Genomic DNA, 25,962 nt, shown 5'->3' on the forward strand with positions numbered 1-25,962 from the left:
GAGTGACAGACCACATGCTCGGTAGTTTCATCTACCTCGCCACAGAACCTGTACGAGGACTCTTCTACAACTCCAATGTTCACCATCCAGTGGACGTAAGGACACCGGTGATTTTCCTAATCTGGCTTCCACTCAGTTTTAGCAGCTTAGGTGACCCAGATTTGCTAAGAGGCTCTGTTAAAAAGGCCCTGGACCGTCCGATCCGGTTTCTTGATGCCACTGAGCTTGGAATTGACTGGTCGCCCAGTCTTTAATCTAGGGCCTGACAACGGAGGAGTGATTCTTAGAGTAGGCTCGGGACCGACAAAGACCCCACCAATGTCTTCGCGAGCCAGCGCGTTCGCCCTTTTGTTGCCCCCTACTCCGCAGTGCACTGGCACCTAGAGCAAGCTTACCCTATTAGACACACCTAATCTATCTAAAATTCGCCTGCAACCAAGCGCCGTAGCTGATCGGAACTTCTCTACTGACAGGGCACTCATCGCCGCCTGACTGTCAATGCATTATGTATACCTCTAGATGTGATATTTATTAAGAAGTGGACATGGATTTACTTGTTCTGTTTTTCGTATGCGGTGTTGTCAATTGGTATAGTGCCGGTACCAGTTTAAGGAGCTTGAGAGGTTTATTTTCTGTGAAGTCAAAGCAACAATATCAGGGCCGTTGCGAAAACATCCGCAACGAGAGGGGGAGGGGGGTCAAAAATGCCAACTTCGAAAAGCACGGTACTGGCTAATTGTATTGTTTTGACTCTTGTTGGATTTGCGATTCCGATTAACAGTGAGATCTCTGGCGGCAGTACATTGGTCATTATTCTTGGTGGTATAAGACCGCCATTTTGTTTATTTACAATGGCCAAAAGTGATCAATATTGTAGTTTTTATGGCTGTAAATGCAATCAATGTAATTTTAAAGAGCAAGGATAGTTTAAAACGTCCACTTTATCATGTTACAAATTCAATGATGTTACTTTCAAGAATTTTAAATGTGATCGGTGCAATTATGCAACCAACAATAACGATAAGTTAAAAAATCATCCTCTAAACTAAATAGCTTTTCCAAAGTCTTTAATTGTTAACGGTACGATTACACGACAAAAATAGGGGATATACACCTACGTTATTGTTTGAAACACTTCGCTTTGGATAACTTTCTATCACTGCTATCAGTGTAATACCTACGGTACAATTAAGCGTTTACTTAAAGTGACACTTATTAACACACACAACCTTCTCAAACAATTTGTGAACAGTGTAATTGCGCTACTCGCTATTAGCAAAACTTAAAGCGGCATATTCACATTGAAAGATGTTACGTGCACACTGCGATTAGGTATGCAACAAATAGGTAAGTAGTAAGAAAAAAATAAATCGTCATTTATCAAAGTACGACACATCGAAAAATACCTACTGTTTAAATTGTGGTCAGTGTAATTATGCCAGGAATAGGAAGACTGCTTTAAAGCATAATCAACGTAAGGAAATGACGGCGAGTAGTTGTACAGTTGTGCGAGTGCGCTAGAAATTAAATGATAAATTGTGATCTTTACTAGTAATTAATGAGAAAATTAAGTTAATTGCGTGTTCAAGCTAATTAAGGGGTTATATTTTCAAGTCTCAAAACCGGCATGAAAAAGTCAAGTCATTTTCAAATTAGTGCAATTTCACTTAAATACACGCTATTTGTTAATTACATCAGCGCCTCTAGTGTTAATCTGAATCGCGAATAGTGAATACAATACTTTCAGTTTGAAATTTTGCCTCGTGATAGACGAAAAACTGCCATTTTGAACTACTTCTAGGGGAATGGTCCTACAGTCCTGGAATTTTTTGCACTAGGTAGCCTATACCTTGAAGGTGTGCCAGACGGCAATCAAATTTCGCTGTCTAAAAGGCCCCCCCCCCCCCCCCCCCACGAATTATTTCCTGAGGTGCTGTTTTTGAAAGGAAAACGTGCATAACTTTTACATACGACAACCAATAGGTCTCAGATTTTGCATACGCATGCCTGCAGTGGTGCCAAGTTAAACTTTAGAAAATGAGGGGAGGGGGGTAAACACATGTTCTACTCTTCATGGTATTCTAATGAAAGGTCTCATCGAAATAAATTGGTTTGTACAAACTATAACTTTCCCGTGCGACTCTTTTTCGAGATCAGTGAGCGACGGGGCCTGAGGGGGAGGGGGGTTAAAAATTAATGTTATCTCTCATTGTATTCTAATTAAAGGTCTCAACGAAAGGAACCGTTTTCTACCAACTACTGCTCTTCTTTCTGTCCTCTTATCAAAGTACGGGGTGGAGGGAAAGGGAGGGGGGAGTGGAACTAGTTTTATCCTTCATGGTACTCTAATGAAAGGTCTCAACGAAAGGGGCAATAACTTTTAAGATCAAAATCTGATAGTGACAGCGGGAGACGGAAAAGGACGGAGAAAGTGGCCGCATTTTTTTGTAATTGTAGAAATGTTCTAACAATGTATACAGAATATCTTCAAGGATCTGGAAATCTTTAACTTGGTACTCCTAGTAATGCTGTGGAAAGCATTGACAGATCTCTAGAAATGTTTTAAAACTTCTAAGAAAGATCTAGAAAGGTCCGACAGGGGCGTGGGCCTATTATGCAAATTTAGGGAGCGTAGCCCGCTGTACCCCTGAAATCCAAGCGAGCCTAGAAAGGTTTGAGACGAGTCAAAGCTCATCAAAAGCTGTAAAAACTGTTTGTATGTCTGTAAAACCACTGATATAAAACCCCGAAACACGTTTGGAAGGTTTGCGAGGTTTCTATCGATTAAGTGCTTGCCGAAAACTATTTCGAGAGAGTACGATGGTCCTCTGAGCGTTTTCCAGTAACAAATTCCTGAAGAGAATTCCTAAAGCTCCGTCCGGCCACTTCTGCTGATGTGAACTACTTTTAGGAGAATTGTTTTAGAGCCCTGGAATTTTTGGCAATAAGTAGCCTATATCTGACTAGGAGTCATTTTTCGGATCAATTCAATTTTTCTGTTGTTTTTGGATTTCAGGTTCGTCAATCTTTTTGGATTATTCCGATTGTTGAGGTCTTATAGGTATTGTTTGAATTTCCGTGATTCTTTTATTTCTTCGGATGATTAAGATTATTATACCGATTCTTCCGAAACTTCATTTTCGATTCTTCTCTTTTGTTGGATGTTTCTCTTCAGGTTCTTCGGCTCTCCCGTACCTTGAAGTTCGAATTTAAATGTTTTAATTATTCAGTTTTTCAAAATTATTCTTTTTTTCAGATTCTTCACGAATTATTCGTTAGTGTCTTCACATTCTTTGCTCTCCTCGAATACTTTTTCAACTCAATAGGATTTTTCTCATCTTTGGCAGTTGCCGGATTGTTCGAATGTTTCTTATTCTTCCGTTTGTTCGAATTGCTAGAATTCCTCATATTATCAAAACAAAAAATGATCAAAGTCCTCGTGTGAGATCGAAGGGACTTCAGCGCATTTTTGTGTGGCAGATCAGTGTTTTATTAGCCAATATTGACTCCACCATCAATAAGATCTTGCCGAAAGCTACCACGTTCACTTTGTCGGTACCATTTTCTCACTTACCGTGCACTCGCAATTCGCGTTTGAAGTTTTGAGTCCACCATTATTAAAATCCTTTGGGGGTTACCATATTCCCTTTGTCGACACCCACTTCTGATCACCCGCAACAATTCGGATTTGAAGTTTCGACTCCACCATCAGTAAGATCTCGTCGGGGGTTACCACATTCCCTTTGTCGATACACAGTTCCGACGTCCCGTTCATTCGTAATTCACATTTTGGTTTCGCTAAAATCCCGGCATAAAATCGTATTCAACTTTTGGGTACTTCACATAGCTCGACCTTCTATTAGTGACACGAGAAAGAGAGACCGCGATGCGCGCTGTAAGAAACTTTTGGGCGCCCAAAGTCGACTACCCCTCGAAGCGCGCCGCGCAAAAGGTGGTTTATTTCGCCCCTAGGAAAAAAAAACAAAATTCTGCCACGCAGGAGTTGTGCGCGTTGACAAGATCTTCCCGACGACACCAATTTGAAAACAATCGGAGAAAAACTGTAGAAGAAGATAGATAATAACTGAAAAATCTCCAGGTTAGTCTAATACGCTCGGGGATGGCGTCCAGATGTCGTCGACTCCAAATCTTGTAGCCCCATCCCTAACGTTCTTAATTACACGGCCCCGATAGTTACATGTACACTCCTTGTCTTTTTACAAGCGTTTTTCTACGGGCGCGCATTTACTGCCAGCCAGCCAGCCAGCCAGCCAGCCGACCAGCCAGCCAGCCAGCCAGCCAGCCAATGTGAGATTAAAAGCTACTTTTTACAAAAAAAATTTTTTGCAAAAATGCGCTAAAAACCACCATGATTTACGAAATGTGTTGAACCAACGAACTGAACTCCGACTGCTACAAACCCAAGTTTTTGGCGCTGCTGGACAAAGAGAGTAGGTAACCGTAACTAAATGGCATTGTTCGAAATAGGTGAAGATTGTATCTATCTCGTTGTAACGTAAAATAAATAGTGAAATGGAATTTTTCCGTTTCACAGTTAAAACAGGAACCACTCTCGTTGACGTAATTGAATGTAAACAAATTGAAAAACCGTTAAAAGTGCTGCAATGTATCAAGGACAGAAGATTCCAACACCTTTGACCAACTAAAACATGACGTAATTCGCTGTTTTTAACGGTTTGTAGGTCGATGGATATTCATTAGAATCGGTACGTATACCTAGTCGTGATTCATCTAACGTAAATTATGAAGTAAACACAAATTAATTCGCACAGCAGTTATACCGATGGTCACTAATCCAGGTAGACAAGAATTAACGTCTGATGACGACCGTGCCAAGTTGTGACATTCGCGTACACAAACAACGTTTCCATTGGGGGATTTCCTCTACTTTTGAATCGTAGGTATTTAGTTAGATGAGTAACAGGGTTGTCCCCAATTAAGCCAAAGCTTCTAGAAGCGTATTACTTGCGGAATTAAAAGCTTTCCACCACTTTATCTTCCATTTGCAAGCAAAAGATCCTTACATCAGCTCCTGAAAGTGCGTGTAATCCAGGGAGTACAGAGGATTCCAAAGGTCTATGGCACCTAGCTGAATGAACCTGTTCATGCCATGACCGAGGAAAAATGCAAAACCTTTCGAAAGCTGAGGATATCGCCAATACTTTGTTGTACAGGGTGGCCAAATAAGAATGCGAGGTACTGTATCTGGGAACCTGTCCATCGTAGAGGCTTGCGGTAAAACAGTTATTACTAAAACGGCCACGAGAAAAACCTGGAAAATATTTGTAAGTTTCTGAAATGGCCGCTAGGGGGCGTAACTACAATCTGGAATCTAAAAAAGTGATGTTTCTGTGAATTCCGCTATATTAACCTAACAAAAAAATGTTCGGTCTTTGAAGTCGACGATAATCTGAACCTTTTTTGGTTGACAATTTTTGCTGTATCTTTAAAACTGAAGTGGTGGGGGGTATTCAAAGGTTTCCGTAAAGAACCCCCTGTATCTTCGAAATGGCTGAGCCGATTTAAACAAAGTCGGGTTAGTTCAAAAGAGCTATTCTTCAGCTACAAATATTATAATATTTGAAGTTTTGTTAGTTTCACATATCACCGCTTGAGGGCTTTTTTCGACATTCCGACAGAAATGGTTCAAAAAAATTAAATGCGTTGGTTCGATTTTTTTTTCATGAAAAAGTAGCTAAATGATGCCTAAACAAGCACTTTTTGCCGAATATCTCGCATCGCTTTCTTTTTCTTTGCAAGAGTCGAAAACTATACTGCCCTCCATAAGTATGTGAACACCCAGTGTACTTTGATCAACTTTGATGAAATTTTCAGGACAGTTGTATTTATTTCGAAATAAGAAAATTTGAACATTATACAAATTAAAGTAACACTAATAATAATAATAATGCTTCCATGACCTTCCCCTTCGCAAGTAGGCTAACTTCCGCGTTAACATAAAATTGAACTTGAAAGTAACTCCACTTTATCACCAATCTGAATTCAATTACCGCTTCTTATACTTTTTCACTCAACTTTTCCGTTAAAGATGATCCTAAAGTCTTTTCGGAAAAATAACCGAGCTATTAACGAAATATTCCAAAGTAGGAGCAAGGTTCTTGTTTAGAATTTTTTCACTCTAAATGCTGGTTACACTTTATCGTTACTTGATAAACTTTCAGAAACGAAGTAGCGCCCCTAATATGGTACGAAAAATCGCAATTATACCCACACATAATACGTGGTAACTGTTTGATAGTCTAACTTCATCTGCCTAAAACCCACTTACCATCCAGTCTCACTAGCGTTTTGTACAAAAATGCACACCTTATTATCACTTTCATTTCCAGACATATTTTCGTTCACGTGCGCTATGAAGCGGTTTATGTGAAAATTTCATATCTTGAACAAAACGCAAATTCAAAACTAAATTTTTGAAACTAAAAAGTGGCCACCTGGTACAAAACGTTCATCAATGGTATTCCAGACGTGAAAACACGAACTCTGGGACCTACACGACATAATAAATTGGAAGAGAAAATGAAAATATAATAGAAGTATATGATGTTGAAAAGGATAACAAAGCAGAAATGGACAAAAGAACTAGGATTCCGGTGTTGAGGCCGTGGTAAAAACAGGCACAAAAGAAGATATTTCCCAGACAGTACCGTGACCAACAACCAGGAAAAACTAGAACGAGTATATTGATGGGGCAGCATCGACCTGCCTAAGTTTATACCTAGATGGATTTGTATTCGGATGTTGTAAGATACGCGCACGTTATTGCTATGTCCCTTAGCAGCGGCGTCTTCTCCATAGCTCTTATGATTTCCTACTTATGCTCTCATAACGCACGGAGGTGCGTTTGCCAATTACAGTTGTAAGAAAAACCAAAATTGGTAACGTAGAAATTTTAACACCCTCTAATAAGTGTTGCAAAATTCCTCCGTTAGATGTCATCCCCATGATTTGAAATTAAATACTTTTTTAATTCCCCACTTGCTTGTACTTCTTCTTGTCTCTATAAAAGCTTGATTTTATATTCCACCAACAAACTTTTTCTATTTAGTTTTGATTCGTTAGCCCATCTAACTTACCTTGCTCGTCCTAACGATAATTCCTGTAGCACGCAGCCTGCGAACTTCCGTTACTGCTGATTTATTGATGGTATATACTTTAGGTCGATAGACCTGACTTGCACACGATTGGCACAGTCCTCCTTGATACCCGAAATTTTTCAACTGGCTTCTAAAAAGGGTTATTTGCATCGCTCTGAAGAGTCCTTTTAAGGGACGTATGCCAGGTAAATCCTATCCGACCTCATTGGGAAACCAGTAAAGCGTTCGATGTTAAGGAAAGTAGAATCCGTGATTTACAAAACTGGGTAGGGATTGAGTACCTACCTCAAAAAACTCAATACATCTTACATTGTAGATCTAAAAAACCGCTATGCTGGAAACTTACGATATATACAAAAACATCTCTGTTACTTCAGTTTATATCGAGCATAACATTCATTTAACGCATATGGTTGTCTTACTTTATGATATTTGAACTACCTAAGTCATTACATTTATTTAGACTGCAAAAATCTGTAAGCAATAGGGGCAATAGGAAATTTTCAAACCTAATTAATTTAGTAAATTCGTAGCTCGAGTTCACCATACTTTGAAGAAATGCGTGCCACATTGGAGCGAAGTAAACAAAACCTTTTTCGGGGTCAACATTTTAATTCTGAAACTGGCCGGATTATGGGTGCCCGACCAAGGCGAAGGTTTCGCAGAGCGCTGTTTCTACTGGTTTTATTTCGTGGCATTAAATGGTTTTTCGCTGGGAATCTTTTTGCCGTCCGAGTTCCTGTCGTTTGGACGATCGAGACATAGATTGTCCGATGTGATTAAAAACGCGAGCGTGGCCTTCACGCATCTACTTGGCGGTATTAAGGTATTAGTCTGGCTGAAGAGGAGGAAGATTATTCTTCGAATGATTGAGGAGCTTGAAGCGGAAGCTCTACAGTATGACGATATTGATGACTTTCAGCCTTTAAAAACCCTTCTAGAGGAGAAGAAGACTAAGAATATTACGACTATTGGATTTTTCGGTTTGGCCAGTTGTGTGGTGATAACGGGATTTTTAGGAACGACAGCGATTATGCTCGCCGATTATGAGCGTTATGAGGAAATCACGCTGGATGCTAATAATGTTACAACGTATAGATACACCCAGCGATTACCTTACTGGTCGTGGATGCCGTTTGACTCCTCTTTATCTCGAAGCCGGTTCTTTTGGGGTGTCGTTTACAACTGTGTCTCGCCCCTACATCAATGTTGGTTAATTTCAGGTAGGACACTCGATCTTGGATGCTTCAGAGATAAAACTGCTTTTCAGGAATGGATACTCTCTTCACCGCCCTCGTAAGCAACATTGGAATGCAGCTAACAATTTTGCGGGGAGCGTTTAAAACCATAAGAGCGAGATCGGTCAGGTCGTTAGAGACGGTGAATAAAAAGTACTCACGAAATCCGGAGTTGGTCAATGAAGTAATGGAAAAGGAGATGAAGAAATGCGTTAAACACCTTCAGCTGATTTTTGAGTGAGTATACTTTAAGAGGTTATAATCATCCAAAAGATTTTCTATTCGATTTAGTCATTTTAGAAATGTTTTATTCTATTAGTATTTATTGCTTCATGACGCTGCATGATACGTGGCAGTTTCGACACTTGACCCTCCGTTATTTACCTAAGTAAAATTTTGACGAAAACAAGGTACTTGGCATAGTGTAACGGTAGCTCTAAATTTAGATTTATTTTTTCGAATTTTAAAGATAGATAATAGATCTGGAATTATTTTGTTTAATTGCCGAACATTACATATCATAGAAAGTCTACAAAGCGTAAAAGAATTTTCCAAGAAATTGTGTGGCTGGTGTAATTGTACAGGGCCGTAAGTAATTGGTAGAATTATGAGTCTTTTCTGCGTCATTTGATTTTTATAGCGCGTTGTCCTCCTAGTAGCTTTAGGAAATTCTCAGCCTCAGAGTACGTGGTAATTTTATCTCAGTCGGATTTTGTTGCAACAAAATCTGACTAAAAGGTACGCTACTACAAGTTTATCTTTCCCATTTTATAAATATAATTTTTCAAATGCACCTTACGATTTGATAAATGATCAGATCAGGACTGTAAACTGGCACACCCTTTTTTCTAACTGTGATATTGAGTGATGTGTTGATAGATTCTATTCTGTGATATATAATATAATCGAAGCATCCGTTCCAAAAATTAAGTGTTATGATTCTACATACCCTCCTTGGTTCAGCAGTAGACTTCAGATGATGATTAAATCTAAAAAGTTAGCACACAAACGTTTCAAAGAAACTAAATCCATGAGTGATTATACACCATTTTTTCGAATCTCCGTGAGCAGTGTAAAGCTATGATCTCCGAGTGTCACGATCGTTTCGTGAAATCGTGCGAAGATAACATCACTTCAAATCCACGAAACTTCTGGAGGTTCTACCACAACATCAACAAAACATCACAACTGCCATCTACCATGTGTATAGGTGAGACTCTCATTACTGACAACGAAGCCATTGCCAACGGTTTTGCTGATCATTTTGCCTCTGCTTTTACGGACGGAACACTCAAGGAAAACTCCTTCTCTTCCACAACTGAGGTAACACTGAATTGTTTCACAATTTCTGCTGAACAGATTTTCAACCATCTCATACGTACCAAAGAGAACGGGAGTGTCGGCCCTGACGGAATAGCTCCTAGATTTTTAAAATGTTGTGCCGAATCTATCTATTTACCCATGTTTCTGTTGTTCTCGTCTATTTTAAAAAGTGGATGTGTTCCTTCAGTGTGGAAAAATTCTCGGATAGTTCCAATACATAAAAGTGGTGCTAAGAATGAAATCTCTAATTATAGACCTATAGCAATTCTCTCTGCTATTCCGAAATTATTGGAGGCGATTCTTGCTCCTCAATTAACGGATGCTTTTTCGACTATAATTACTCAATACCAACACGGATTTAGCAAAGGCAGATCAGCTGAAACCAACTTGTTCGGCTACACCAATGACATTTTCGTCTCACTGGACCGTGGACTTGATGTTCACGCGGTTTACACGGACTTCGCTAAGGCCTTCGATAAAGTTAACCACGACTTATTAATATTTAAGCTAAAAAAATATGGTGTTAGCGGAACTGCTTTGATTCTGCTCCAGAACTACTTATGCAATCGGAAAGCACAGGTGAAGATAAGTGATAAGTGGTCCAATCCAATTGAAGTGAGTTCGGGTGTTCCTCAAGGATCCCATCTTGGTCCAGTACTATTTTTGATTTTTATAAACGATATATCATCGGTGTTTGTGTCTAAACATGTCTTATTTGCGGACGATCTGAAGATATATAGACCTATTGCAGACCTTCGAGACATGAGTTTGCTACAATCTGATTTAGTGCGACTTGAAAAGTGGGTGGTTGAAAATGACATGAAATTAAATGTTGAAAAGTGTCACGTGATCTGTTTTTCCAGAAGGAACTCTCCACCTTTGCAAAGTTACTATCTGTACGGTCAGCTGATTGATTGCGTGGATTCTGTTCGTGATTTAGGTGTGATCTTGGATTCCAAGCTTACATTTCGATTGCATTATGATCACATTGTATCTAAAACTACCAAAATGATTGGGTTTATCAACAGGCAATGCAAAAGTTTTTCTAATCCATGCACATTACGCACCCTATACTACTCATTAGTTCGATCGAATCTTGATTATTGCTGTATAATATGGTCTCCCTATCTTACCACACATATCGATAGATTGGAAAGAGTGCAATCCTATTTTCTTCGATTGTTAAAATATAAGCTCTCTTTGGCAGGAATCGTGTTTGAAAGAACCAATGACGTAAAACTATATCTCAATATCATGCGGTTAGAAAATCGAAGGACACTACTTACCCTGCAGTTCGGCTTTAAGTTATTAAACGGCCACATAAACTGTCATACTATCTTGTCTGACATTTACTTTAATGTTCCACAAAGATTCGTTCGATCTTCGAGGCTTCTTTACATGAGACCTAATCGAACTCTTTACCTTCGTAACAGTCCTCGAAATCGATTATTGGAGTTATTGAACAATTTTAATGATAAAATCGATTTATTTAGTGTATCTCTCCCGATTTTCAAACGCAATACTATAATACTTTTAACAGAATGACGTTGCGTGTTATCATATCAATATTTAAATTTAATTATTTCGTGTCATCTACTTAGGTACACGTAGTTGTTAGCTACGATTATTTATTATTATAGTATATTATATTGTAAATTGCCCTAGGCGTAAATAAACATTATTATTATTATTATTATTTTAAGTAAGGGTATTTACAAAGTACAGCATAAACCTCGTCCATTTCGGAGGACACCACATATATGTACTCTTAACAAAAAATTGGGTAGGTACATTTTGTTCGTATTACTAAAAGCCATCTTGAAAAAGGCGTTCATTAATCAGTAAGAAATTTAGTAGGGGTTATTCCGGGAGATTTTGGCACTTATTTGCGTTTCAGTCACCTATACAACTACCGACTACGTCCATAGTAACATTTTGCATTCATCACCAGAGTAAGGAGTATGGTTACTAAAAAAGTAGATTTGTTCTCTGAGAGATTAACCGCGGGTAGTTAATCCGGGGAAGTCTAGAAGAGATTCGGTTGGGAAGTATTCATCACGTAATTTCGTCCGAACTTTGCCGCAGTGAAAGTTGACATTTGCTTTCCTGCACCAGACAATCAAGTTGTAAGAAGAAATTAATTTGAACGTGTCAGTTAATGTTCATGCTGAGGACACTAGTATATTGTATAAAGCAAGGCGATATAATACTTCAGCAGTTGGATAGACGAATTACAGTTGGTAAAAAAATTATTACCGTATCCAGTGAAGGACAAATCATTTAAACGTGCCAGTATTATATTTTCCTCCTATACCTACTAAGGGACTATTGTTTACGTTAGTGCTTTAAACGTTATTAGCCTTATTTACGTACCCATTAAACACGCCACCATGGTTACCTGCAGTCGCATTTACTTTGATTTTTGCATTTAATGCTATAAATCTCTTCACACTTTACGATATGCATGTGGCCATCAAACCAATATTCGCAGAGCAGAAGGGGACGTGCTAATTGAGAAATTAAATAAAAATTTATGACTCATTTATGTTTAGAATTACAGCATGTTCTGCTAGCTGCATATTAGCAAATAAACACTCCCATAAGTGGTAGAATAAAAAGTAATTAGTGCCCGTTAAAGCACTTAAATTCAGTGTAAGAGTATAATGAATCACCGTCAGGATGCATTGTATTTTTATAAACACCATGTACAATAAAAATAAAGCGAATTGCAATACATTAATATGTTAAATTTTCATATGCGAGTCGAAATTCTAATTGCACTCGGTGACCACCAACACCAACGTGATGTAAATCGCAAGTGAGTGGTTAAATCGCCTTTACATAAATATACAACAGTAAATAGCGCTTGAGCATTAAATCCTCTTCAATAGTTTGTAATTATACAAATGCACTACGACGCTCAAACATGAAACAACAAAGAATAGACAGCGACAATACTACAACCTCTGCACGGACCGACTATAGAATTTTTTCCGAAATCATTTTTTTCGATTTGGAATTAAAATTAACTCTCCAGTTAGGCTCTGCACGGACCGATTATAGAATTCTCGTTGTGGAGATGTTCAATTTTCTTGTTTCTTCCTCAGAAATGCTGCGAAGATCTTTGTTCGTAGCTTAACAGTGGCTCAATGGATGCTTAATTTCTATCTTCGGAGTCCACCCAACTGATTGGTTTGCGATTGCACCACGCGCTTTGCCAAAATGCCACCGCCCATCTAGCATTGCGTAACACCGTTTAGCGAAGGCTGCTTTCCCACTATTTATACTCATATTTATGGATCTTATTTGAAAAAATTTACTTAACAGTATAAACGCAATTTTTGACACTTCAAAACTGTTTAAAATTCTTGCTATGTTGTGTCAATGAAGGGTGATTTTGGTCCATTCATGGCCACCTACATCGAAAAACAAAGTTATTCTTTTTTTTTCGGATAACCTCAGTTACTGAAACTAGTGGATCAAGTTTAAGTACCTGTAGAATCCATAAATGTAAAGAATTAGAAGGTTTTATAAATTTAGAAATTTGGGATAACTTACGCTCAAACCGAAAGTGACAGGGATGTACTATCTAGAACATTGAGTTCGTTGTATACTAGTGAACACCCTCGTAATTACCTGCACAAAAACCTGACATTAAAATGATATGAATTACAGAACCTAGAGGGAGGTCTCGTATACTGTAATTCTCGCTGACGCCCCAAACGCGTGGCTTGGGATGTGTTCGTCAACCGGAAAGGCTTTCTACTGGTAGTCTTGTGCTGAAGATACTACGACTTCCCTTCAGAAAGTGATCGCTGCTAACCTCATTTTGGAATAAATGTAAATAATGCACAAATTGCTACAGATTCAAAGGCTGCAATTGTAGTTGGACAAGAATGTTGCTTTCTTATTTCCGAGTCGAATTAAGATTCTTCTTAGTTGTCTACCTAACTACCCCAGTATGTTACTCCAATTTCAATTTAAACCGTGCACAAGCTTAGGAATTTATATACCAGAGTGTGAACTAGAAAATAGACACCTTCCCCCATCATTTTTGAACAAAGATTGCGGCCTGAGTGAAGCGACAATGTTTGTGGTGGTTTGTTCTTAATTTTATACAGTTCAGGAAAATATTTGAAATACGTTTCAGAACTTGTACAAATTTTCGAATTTAATTTTGAGTTCATTTATCGTATTTTAACCCTAAACGGTATAAAATTAAACTCAAAAATTGATATCTAAAAACCATCACAAACAAGGTCGGCCATCAGTTACTGGAGTCACGAATTTGCACCACAAAACTTAGTTACGTCACCTGCAAAATCCATTTTGGACAGACCGACAAATCCACAATGGCTGAAGGTTCCACTTTTCAATAATGATTGCTCGTACATTGCAATTAGCTTAAAACTTGAAATACTTAGACGACTTAGACTCAACTCTGACCCAGTTTCAAACTCATACTTAAACAAAACTTAAAACTAAAGGAACTTAAAATTCAAAAGTCAAACCTTAAATTTGGTAATAAATGTCGCCCTACTTCCTACAACCCTTCGTTGATTTGGCGGCTTTTGCGACATGCGGTGTCTCCGTAGTAGGGTTTTTTCCTTTCCCTTACACGAAAAAATTCCAAACCTTTTATGTCTAAGAATATGTGTACAAAAGTTGGTTCAAATCAGTTCAGCCGTTTAGCCGGAAATGATAGTACAGACCGACAGATCGACAAACCGACGGACATGATGCTTCAAAGATTGTATTTCCATCAATAAAGTGGAGGTCACGTTTACCCCAATGCAAAACCTCCCCTTACTAAGGTGCGGGTGGTAAAATGGAAAGCAAAAAGAATCAAGAAAAAATAAAAAGGGGAAGAAGAGAAACGAGGCTCCTTGACCAACTTCAGATTTAGATCTAAACGTAAACTCAGGTTTAGTCTCAAGTTCAGACTGGGACTGACAGGCAGACTGAAACCTGTTCTAGAACTTCGATTCAGATTCGACTCCGATAAAGACCGGGACCCAAACTCAAACCAAAGAGAACGGACACACCGATTGCTTGCACTCCATCTCAAACACGATGTAATCTCAACTCAAATTGAAATTCAACTCACTACAAAGTCAATTTTTCTCATCATTTTCGCTTGTCTCGCTTCTTCTTTTGCCGCCTTCAACCCTTACTACACAGTCCAGGCTAAATAGCTCTAAAATAATTTATTTTCAAAAAAAATTAGTTACCGGGCGGAACCGGGTTTTTCAGGCAGGTGAAATGAATAGAAATTTGGAAAAAATAATTAAAACAACTGAATTTTTCCGCGGGTGAAATCCCGGTGGTTGAAAGGGGTGGAAAGGGGTGTTTTGCAAATTGTGGCAAAACGATTAATTTTAGACGAAAATGTTCAACGTAAAAGTTATAGAAATTAAGAAAATGAGCAATGTTTATATCTGCACTATTTTCACATAACCTCCAATTTTCCTAGAAAAACCGGAAAAACTGTTTTTTTTGTTTTTTATTCTTATTTTTGCGAAAAAAATTCGTAGGGGTTTGAAATTTGGAGGAAATATAGCTTGTTTTACGATAAAAAAGAAGATAATTTTTTGGGCCCCTTAAAGTTGAACCGTTTCCAAGATCTCACGATTTCTGAAAAAAACACCTCTTTTTCAAGGGGATGAAAAATCTATATTTTTCATCGTACAGAGGTGCGCGGGGTAGCAAAATTTTCGTAAAGACTTTCATTTTAATAATCAAAAATAAAACATATTATTCCTATAGAAAAATTTTAAGAAAAGCGGCAAAAACTGGGGGAACAGTTTTAAGATATACCGTTTTTGACAGTAGGTAAATAGCTTTTTTTGCAATTAAATTAACGTATTGGATCCGCGCTAATAAAAAGTTTTTGAAATCTTGTCTTCTCTCTCCTCTTTAATGTTGCTAAAATATTTTCTTTTGTTTCCCATTGCCCAAACGCCTTAATTAAACCATTATTTCTTTTTTCTTCATTTTTACCGTAATAAAAGCAATCGTTAATTTACAGGAATTATGAATAAAACCCTCATAAAGTTTATTCCAGGTTTTACATCTCAAATCATTTGCTTTGGCCGGTAAAACTAACGGTCTTATTGCAGATTTTGCAAGTTTATCAACAGGCCCAACCCAATTGCATCAGCTATAAAACAGGCAGGAAGAAGAGTCAGTGAACAAAAAGAATTTGTTCAGGAATCAGGAAGCAAGATAATCCGATTTTATTTCCAATTGCTTTTCTTGCGATAAAAATGCAGAAAAAACAAATAATGAAGACGTTTTAACTAAAACAGTTGAGCATAAGATAACAAAAGGGAATATTTAAGCAAACATTAAAGAGAAGCAAGAAGACAGATTTCGAAAAAATGTTTATTAACATCCAACATGTTGATTTATCATGTCAAAAACCGTGTATATCTTAAAACTGTTGTTCCAGTTTTTGGCGATTTTCTCGATTTTTTGCTATAGGAATAATATTTTTTTATTTTTGTTTGTTAAATATAAGTCTTCCCGAAAATTTTGCTACCCCGCGCACCTCTATACGATGAAAAAAAAATAGATTTTTCATCCCCTTGAAAAAGAGGTGGTTTTTTTCAGAAATCGTGAGATCTTAGAAACCGTTCAACTTTACGGCCAAAAATTTATCTTCTTTTTTATCATAAAACAAGCTATGTTTCCTCCAAATTTCAAACCCCTACGACCTTTTTTCGCAAAAATAAGAATAAAAAACGAAGAAAACGGTTTTTCCGGTTTTTCTAGGAAAATTGGAGGTTATGTGAAAATAGTGCAAATACAAAAGTTGCTCATTTTTTTAATCTCTATAACTTTTATATTGAACATTTTCGTCTAAAATTAATAGTTTTGCCACAATTTGCAAAACACCACTTTCCAGCAATTCAGCTGTTTTAATTATTTTTTCCCAATTTCTATTCATTTCACCTGCCTGGAAAACCTGGTTTCGCCCGATAACTAATTTTTTTTGTAAAAACATATTATATAGCCTGGCCCTGGTCTAACAGCTAAAAATGAAAAATTCTATTCTACACGCTGGAATTAAAATATTCGGTAAAAAGATACTGATGTCAATTTTCAAATTACACGCCCTGTACGTGATTAATTAAATGTGTAAAAAATTCAACAGCACTGTATCGAAATAGCTTCGTTAAATACATGGTATGCATACAGGGACATGTCACTATAATTATCGACGTTAAGAACCTACTGATTATTGCTTACACTACATAATTACACGACTTTGCTTCGAGAACCGCTATTGAATTGAATGCATAAAGGGGCAATAGGAATTTGGTACTTCATGCTCATTTATAAAACAGGCTTCCACTTTTTATACGTGTGAATTTAAAAGATGTTCGAACCAAGCGCAATTGTCTCATTACGTCTCGTTCATAGCTAGAGGTCACATCATGACGCTTTGGAGTGAAATAAATGAGAGCTTTTTCGGAGTTAACATTGTAATTCTGAAAATTGCCGGTGTGTGGATACCCGATCAAGGGGAAGGTTATGCATTGAAATGGTTCTATTGGATATACAATGTGGCGACAAATGGATTCTGTCTCGGAATTTTTATGCCCTGTGAATTTCTGGCGTTTGGACGGTCGAGACATAGACTGGAGGACGCAATAAAGAACGCCAGTGTGGCGGTGACTCACTTACTCGGTGGGATGAAGGTGTTAGTTTGGTTAAAGAGGAGGAAAGTTATTCTTCGCATGATCAGCGAGCTTGAAGAGCAAGCTCTTCAGTATGACGAGATAGACGACTTTCAGCCTCGGAAAACGCTTATCGCGGATAAGAGAACTAAAAACATTACGACCTTAGGATTTCTAACTTTGGGAGCTTCCGTGTCGATCACAGCACTTTTGGGCGCAACCGCCGTTTTGCTAAGAGATTACGAACGGCACGAAGAGATAACCGTGGACGCCAGTAATGTTACTGCGTACAAATACACGCAGCCATTACCGTACTGGGCATACATGCCGTTCGATTACACAACGTCTCGCACGCGCTTCTTCTGGGCTCTCGTTTACAATTGCTTTACGGCGTATCAGCAGGCTTGGACCATTGTAGGTATGATATGGAGGCGTTGTCGTTTCAAAGGTAAATCTGGGTTTTCAGGTATTGATACTCTTTTTACTGCGCTCGTAAGCAATATAGGACTGCAACTGACAATTTTGCGAGGGGCTTTTAAAACCATAAGATCAAGATCGGTTAGGTCTGTAAAGATGGCTAATGAACTGTATCCACCAAATCCAACGTTGGTGGATGAGGCAATGGACAGGGAAATGAAGAAATGCGTTAGGCATCTTCAGCTCATTTTTGAGTAAGTAATTTAGTCGTAACGGTCATCGCAAACGTCTCTGTCTGGTTGCTTGATTTGCAATGTCTTTGAATTCGAGTGCTTTTGGTACTGACCAACTCATTACTTTAAAATGTACCGAAATATGTGTTGCACCGACCAGTTCCCTTGAATCGAACGATCAAATCTAACCTTGTTACTCTCACTGGTACAAAAACTAGCTTTACATGCTCTTTGTTCTAGAAAATCTGCTGCATCGGACCTTCATTAATACAAGGAAACAGAAAATTATAAGTTATTTATGTTTCTTTCACATACCAAGATACTAACTCATAATTTTGGGTCATGCAATATTCAAATAAAATCAAAAACTCTATGAACTACTTCTACGGCGCTAATACATTTGTACACTTAAATGGGAATAGGTTTTTAAACTAAACTCCAATATGATAAATAGTAATTCATCCAACTAATTTAAAATTACCCTTCCTCGGGTTTCGTTTTATTAGAATACACATAAAGCAGAAACCCCGTTGATCAATTTTACACATGGCCGTCATTTTTTAATTTAAACAAAAAATTAAATTTGCTATTTCACAACTAAATGTCTACCCAGATTTCGTTACTGACTTTGGACGACTTCATTTTTCCTTAGGTCAAGGTTCGTCTTTGTTGATATGATAAGTAATCAACTTCGGAGGTAAGAGTTCATCAACTTCGCCGTGTGAGCGGGGTGTTACCTTGAAATTAAACAGTACGGTGCCGTACAGTTTGAAAAATCTAAAACGGCTTAAAACGCATGGGAGCAAAGAGAGAAATGCACAAGACTCGCTCGAAATCATGCTTACCTTGTTATAACATTCCCAAAAATTGTGGAAATTAATCTCGGATTTCCCAGGCAGCCAACGTACTCGGTTGGTTCACAAATGAACACCTCTTTATTTAATTACCAGACTCTCTGACGGTCTAAAAATCAGACACTAATCTTAAAATTCAAGTTAATTAAGCGCACTTCATTTGACAATAAATTTATTCCGCATTTGGTTTTCCTTATTAACCTTAAAACACGACGCTAGAAACTAAAGCACTTACTTTCACTTTCTCCTAGTATATAACTACATAGGGCCAGAAACTATAGTTTCTCGTAACGAACCGCCCGTTTGAGTGCGTCAACGTACCGGCTGTTCTTTAAAGCTGGTAGCTTTCATCAATGTACGGTGCGTTCTTTAAAACTGGTATAATTCCTTATACGGAAACGGAAACTGCTAACTTTCCCTAGGTTAAACTTCGCGTTCGCCATTAACTTTCTTAAAACGTTTTCTACACTTAATCTGTCGCTGTGCTTCCACTAAGTTGTACTTTTTTTTAAAGAAAATAACCAATTTTTTCCACAATTAACCTTTTAACGAAGGACATGTACTCTAAGGCGATTGTTGTGCGTCTTCTTTCTCCTTTTGCACTGACTTCCCGATCTAATTCTCGTAGTCTCAATTTTAGCGGACGACCTGTTCGCTATAGCGGCGAAAATGGACGGCCCGTCTCAATCCACAACACTGTCGCTAATAAACTGATTCGCGATCCTAAATGGAAAGATCGAAAGGTCTCGAAAATGTTAAATGCTTTTATGTGTTTTTATGTATCTGATAAAATAAGGGGAGAAAAGAGAGTTAATTTAATGTGGTCATTAAAAAAATCCTAAAACTTTTTTATTCCATAGCTTTTCATCAACTTGGCCTTGTTTAGAGTGCAATATGTAGAAGCGCTATGGTAGAGCGTTGGGCTATAAAGCCGGAGATCGAGTGTTCGAACCTGGGTTGAGGTAATAATTTTCATCTGTGACAGAGATTGGAATTTCTTTAGATCATTTTCGAGCATTATGCCGGCTACTCCGAATTAGACTTTCCTACAGTTTTCCTAATTCGTAAGGTAAATACCGGAGTGTTGAACAACGTAAGACCTCCTGCAGAGGCACCTCTAAAAAGCAAGTTGAGGGCCCAGAACAAGAGAGGGATAATAAATAAATAAATAAATTAATTAATTAAATAATATATTAGATGTTGCATGTGCCTCCATTATCAAATTGTGTATTGTCGTATTCTCTAGATTGTGATTTTGACTGGAGTAGGTAATCGCTGGCTTTGTGACGAAAGTAAACGGTATGACTTAAAAACAATCTAATTAAGATTCCGGAACAGTATTGGAAACCTCAGGAAACGGCGATTTCAGCGAAAGGGCAATCGGTTACTGACACATAAGCTAGAACGGCCCACGAAAACGGTAACAAGTTATCAAGCGCAACGGAAACACAAATTACCAGCGGTATCTACCAGCTACGGTCAAACGAAACAAAGGCAAATGAATTATAATTCTCGAAATGAAAATATCAAACGCTTACCTTTAAAACTAAACGGCTCGGTAACGGAAATCAAAATTCTTCTTCATACGAACTAATCTGTACACTTCTTTAAATAATTTTTCGGTTTCCGGTAGTCATAAAAATCGACTAGTCTTAAAATTCACGCTAACTAAGCGCGCTTCATTTGACACCAAACTCACGTCAAACGGATGATGTATACCAGTGTTTCTCAATCGGCCGGAGTGTACGAACAGGTAAAAGAATGTGGTCCGTACTCGCGGACCGGGGGGGGGGGGGGGTCTGGCGGAGAGTATCCCCTGGGCAGAGGGGGTCCATCAACCCCGGAACCCCCGAGTTGAAATTTCTAAATTCGAGAATCTAATTAACACCCATGATTACATAGAATTTCAGGTCAATCACAAAAGGTCTGGGATAATGAAGAATGTGATGATTCTAAGGATTTTAAGAATCTGAACATAATTTCCAGCCTTTTGTCTTGGCCATATTTACATACCTTACAGTTCTACCTCTAATGCTGGGATACAGCTGCTTGCTATTCTCATTTGGACACCCAGTACGATACAATACAGAAAATGGGGAGTTTAAGATTTATCTACCAATTAATTATAAGGTTTAAGGACTAAATTAAAAGAAAATGTACAATTTAAACACCCCTTACATGGTTGTTTGATAACTTTCAACAACATAATTGAGGAAATATGAATATCGTATGTCAATCTATGATATTCATAGGGGCCATTTTACCGGATTTTCTAAGAATGCAATGCTATTGTTTGCGTTTTGTCCGCCCGTCCGCCTGTCTCTGTTGAACTACTACTACATAGCACACATAGATATCAGATGCATTACTTTGTCTTTGAGAATAATTAGTTAAATTTCTTTTGTAACACTGTATTATGTTTTAGCACGTGCAAGAGGATGGAAGAAGTTTTTACCTATTTAACATTGACACAAGTGATAATGTCCGAAATTATAATCTGCACATGTCTTTATCTGGTTTCCTCGGTAAGTATACGAAATGTTTCGTTTAAAACGTAAAAGAATGCTAAGTTTCAAAAAGGGCACATTTGAAGCTTTCGAACCTTCGTATATTAAACATTTCAGTCTCATATAAGTATCAAAAATTAGAAAACCGAAATGTTTCAGTTGTACAAAAAAAATGGTTACTGAAAATGACGTCAAAAAGGCTAGATTGAAACACAAAATTTAATTCATATATTGATACAATCAGTTTTGAAAATTTTATTTCACAAATAATCACTCGGCTTGCCCACATTTACAAGAGACTCAAAATTTACTGGGTTTATAAACACAAGTGACACACTTTTTAAAAACAATATTACAAACAAAACAAAAGAATATTAGCTCCTTTTAATTATACGATAAGATGCGTTACGGCTTAGTTACATTTACAAGGGTTGAAGACCCCACTTGCATAAAATAAAATTGAACTTTTATGGAACTGGTAAAAATGTTACCGTAACGATTAATTTTTTTTACCCACGGCTAGCTCAGTAATAAAGAAGTTATAAAGCAGTAATGGTAATTTTAAAGAATGGTAATACAGATCAGTATTTTATTAGTAAAGTTTAAAATTATCGATCTCACGAGTCATCTAACTCAAAACAGTCTAGAGCCTGCACATATATACTATAGTAGAAAGCTTTTAGTGAAAATTGAAATCTAGAGCTATTGTAATTGCCGAGATCTCAGCGGACAGCCAGTCAGCCAGACAGTCAGCCATAACGAATATAATAGCGTATTTTTTTTAATATGCGCTAAAAATTGTATACCCTTTACCTTGTGCAAGTTTGACCTTTTTCTCTTGAAAATCCAAAACCTTATTCTTTTAAACATAAGCATGAAAATTAAATTGATTGAATATATTGAAAAAAAAACCAATTCCATTTTTCTTTTTTTACGATGTTTGGTTCATAAAAAGAAATACAAAAAAATGCAATCCCCATCTTGTAATCGTGTATCAATTCTAAACTTGTTCCTTATCTAAACCTATGAATGCTAAACAAAATTTTAACTAACCAAAGTCTTTTGTTTAGATCTAATTGGTATCAATACAAGTCTGCTTCATGCAATTGATGTTTGCAGGTCGGTTCCTTTAGGAATATTAGAATTACGTTAAACAAAATTGCTGTGCTCTGCAAGCCTGACTACGAATGCCGCAGACACCCTCACAACACAGTCTAGCGTTTATTCACTCACACAGCCTGCGTTTTTCTCGAAATGTACGTCATTATCGCTCCTATCTCTAGACATACTTTCGTTCACGTTTACTATGAAGCGGTACATGTGTAAATTGCCCCGTGTTGAACGAAATAAAAATTCGAATAAGGAAACTATCGATTCTAGAAAACGCTGCAATTAAGGTAACGCAATCCGTTTGATTTGTATCCAAATAACAATCGGCCTTCTTTAAAAAATTGCATTAATTTTTATTGCAAGTAATCAGAAAATTTCTTAAAAGGTCCGAATTTTGTAAATTGGTTAATGGAGTAAAATTCGGTTGCATTAAATAATTATGTTTAAACTCAGTTAGAAGGAACTTTCTTTTGAAATTGTATTGTCAGTTAAAGTGTTTTGTTACCTATAAGGTGGTTATCTTTTGTATAAAATTGCCATACATACCAATGTCTTAATGTTATTGATGGTTAAATAGGGTTGCTATAAAGAAACGTAGCCACGATATGGGGTTGTATTTCAGTACTCGTCGTAACCTTAAAACGTAAACAAAATGTAAGAGAAAGTGGAAGGATTTTTGTATTATTCATACTCAAATCAGTTCATTTTAAATTTTTATTGGTGGTCTCCAGTTAAATCTGCTCCAACCAGAGCGCCAAGTTTTGATTTTCAGGATTAAAAGATATGGTCAAATTGGTAAAGGCATCAGAATTTGTGTTTTGGAGCAAGCCGTTGGGTAAATAATTCGTGGTTGTAGTAGAAAGTTAATTTTATTTAGTTCCATCAAGGGTTTTCAACCTCTGTTTTGTAACGTATTGTTACACTGTGCAACTGGAACTGGACATGAGAGTTGGAGTGTAAAAAGATTCAAGTTATGGGGAAGTTTAAGGCCCAGTTAAAATTGCCGACTGGTTGCTGCAGTTTAATCAGTGATTAAAAATATGGGAATGAGAGAAACATTTTACCATATGATCAAAGGTGGCTAACATTTTAATTTTTTAATAATTGATTAACTTTATAGTGGGTTTACACAATCATTATCATTAGTTCACTATCACTAAATCATTAAGAAATAGCCAATAGAAACAATGGTTTGTTGTGCGTCGCTAACCAACGAAACCATATCTTCTTTCTATTGGCTAATAATCTAATGATAATGATTGTATAAACCCACCGTAAATCATTGTTCAATCCAGGAATGTGTTCATTTGTACTAATTCGCATTCGACACTCTATAATCGGAGATGAAATTTAAAGAAAATCGGTGCCATGCCGTTCTGCCACGGTCTCCCAAATCTAGTACCTTGATTTTAATTAGGTAATTACTGAAAATATACTTTTTAACAAGGGAGCCTCACAAGTTCTAGTGCAGGAATGTTTTGTAAAATTTTTACTATGAAGAAGAGCGTCGACCTAAACTATTTGTAAAAGTTACTCATTTTAGTAGATTTTAATCAAAAAGGTTACAGTGGATTATTTTCCATCTTTAATTGCTGAGAAAAATATAAGGAATACTTGAAAAGCTTTCCGATAAAAATTGCAATATCGTACGTATTTACGAACCTTAAATGGAAATCATATAATTATTCGAGTATTCGATCAATCGCACTTATAATTGATTTTACCATTTTCAGATACCGATTACCAGCAAGGCGTTCGCAACAGAACTGGTTTACTTGGTCGCTATAGAGCTACAGATTGGACTTTATTGCTTTTTCGGGAATAAGGTAACAATAATGGTAAGATTATACCACACTGATTGGTGTCGCAGTCTCGCCTAATTATGCTCGATTAGGGTGAAGATATTTCGCTGGCCTTATACGAGGGCGATTGGTTATTGGCGAACAGCTCCTTCAAGAAAAGTATGCTAATAACAATGCTACGTATGAAAAAGCCCATCTACTTGACTATGGGAAAATTCTCACCATTAACGCTGTCTACATTCGTTACGGTAACGTTTCGCATATATTTTGATAAAAATAATCACAATTTATTTTCGGTTTTAAAGTTGAACGCTCGTAGAACACGATTGCACGCATCGCGCGAAATCTTTTGTTTTTTGTAACCTTCAAACCAAGGTTTCCCAATGTCCTGAAATAGCATGAAATCACGAATTATTTGGTTTGGGATAATACATGTCTTGAGCTTTGGGGTGAAAATACGGCTATAGGTCAAATACCTAAGTACCTACCATGATTTCAATGAACTGATACAAATTAAATATTAATTTCGCCAACGTGTTGCCATCAGAGTGTCTTAACCTTGGAAATTGTGCACGGTAAATGTTAAAGTCGTGCTTCCAAAACTACATTGTAAAAAGTTGTATCTAATAAAATCATAGAAACTAACCCTCGACGTTATTCTTCATCCTGCGGTAAAGCTCTTGTCATATAGCAAGGAAATTGTTCATACTTTGGATTGTGGTGTCAAATGAGCCCGAGCTCAAATTCTTGGAAATCAAAATAAAAGTCATTCGTTTTATTTATGTTGTGTGTTTCCGAGAAGTTCTCATAAAAAACAATGCCCCTCTAAATCACTTATTATAGTTGACAGGTGGGTATCTATCTATTACAATTATTATGAAATTGATAATTGTTATTTTGAACCTTTTTACAAAAAAAAGTCATTTTCCAAAGTTCGATACTGATAATATGACCAGTAATAGCAATGGGTGAACGTTATCCCAAAATCCAAATTTTCCTTGCATGCCTAAAAATTTCCACTAACATTTCCTGGAATCGTTAGTTCAAATGCAAATTTTTTCCATTAAACGCTGTCAGTTTCTGTAAGTTTTTACAAAACCACCATGTGTTTCTCCTTATTAAAAAACACATCCGTGGATACCGCACATGTCCGCAGATTTACCTACGTTTGAAGTGTATTTCATTTTCATTGGCAAAAAGTTCGGACGATATTGTCCAAAGATTCGTGTTTTCCACACATCTTCACCTGAAGGGTCCATAAATTATTATTCTTTTACACCCTTAAATTGCATCTACACCTTGGCATTCATTTCACACATTTCTAAGAAGCGATGATTTGTTTCTTCGATCAAGAATTGAAATAATACATTCAATTCTTCCAGTAATCTTTGCTTGAACATTATTCCCCTTCTTCTGCATTCTTATATTGCATCTCCGAAAAAATATTACACGCTTTGAATTTCCAAAACTTATATCTTCAATTCATGACTTCAAGTTGCAGTATCAAACAAGTTGTAAATCAGCATATGCATGATTAAAGCGCATTTTTGGTAATGCAGGTCAGTATTTTATTAGCGAAGTTTAAAATTATCGATCTCACGAGTAATTTTGGCTGCGTTAAATAATTAATTTTATTTAATTTCAATTGACGGTACGT

At 37.1% G+C, this 25,962-nt stretch overlaps 1 protein-coding gene across 1 annotated transcript; it reads left to right on the forward strand.

Moving 5' to 3' along the window:
- Nucleotides 1-1,264: 1,264 nt before the first annotated feature.
- On the forward strand, nucleotides 1,265-24,702 carry LOC116168135 (odorant receptor 4-like). The gene is made up of 7 exons (XM_031483806.1): nucleotides 1,265-1,347; nucleotides 7,673-8,362; nucleotides 8,410-8,614; nucleotides 21,312-21,411; nucleotides 24,237-24,341; nucleotides 24,398-24,553; nucleotides 24,625-24,702. Exons 1-7 carry the CDS (start codon nucleotides 1,335-1,337, stop codon nucleotides 24,700-24,702), a joined length of 1,347 nt encoding a protein of 448 aa, XP_031339666.1. The 5' UTR covers nucleotides 1,265-1,334.
- Nucleotides 24,703-25,962: the final 1,260 nt, after the last annotated feature.

Source organism: Photinus pyralis, unplaced genomic scaffold, assembly GCF_008802855.1.
Source record: "Photinus pyralis isolate 1611_PpyrPB1 unplaced genomic scaffold, Ppyr1.3 Ppyr1.4_LG4, whole genome shotgun sequence".
Lineage (NCBI taxonomy): Eukaryota > Metazoa > Arthropoda > Insecta > Coleoptera > Lampyridae > Photinus > Photinus pyralis.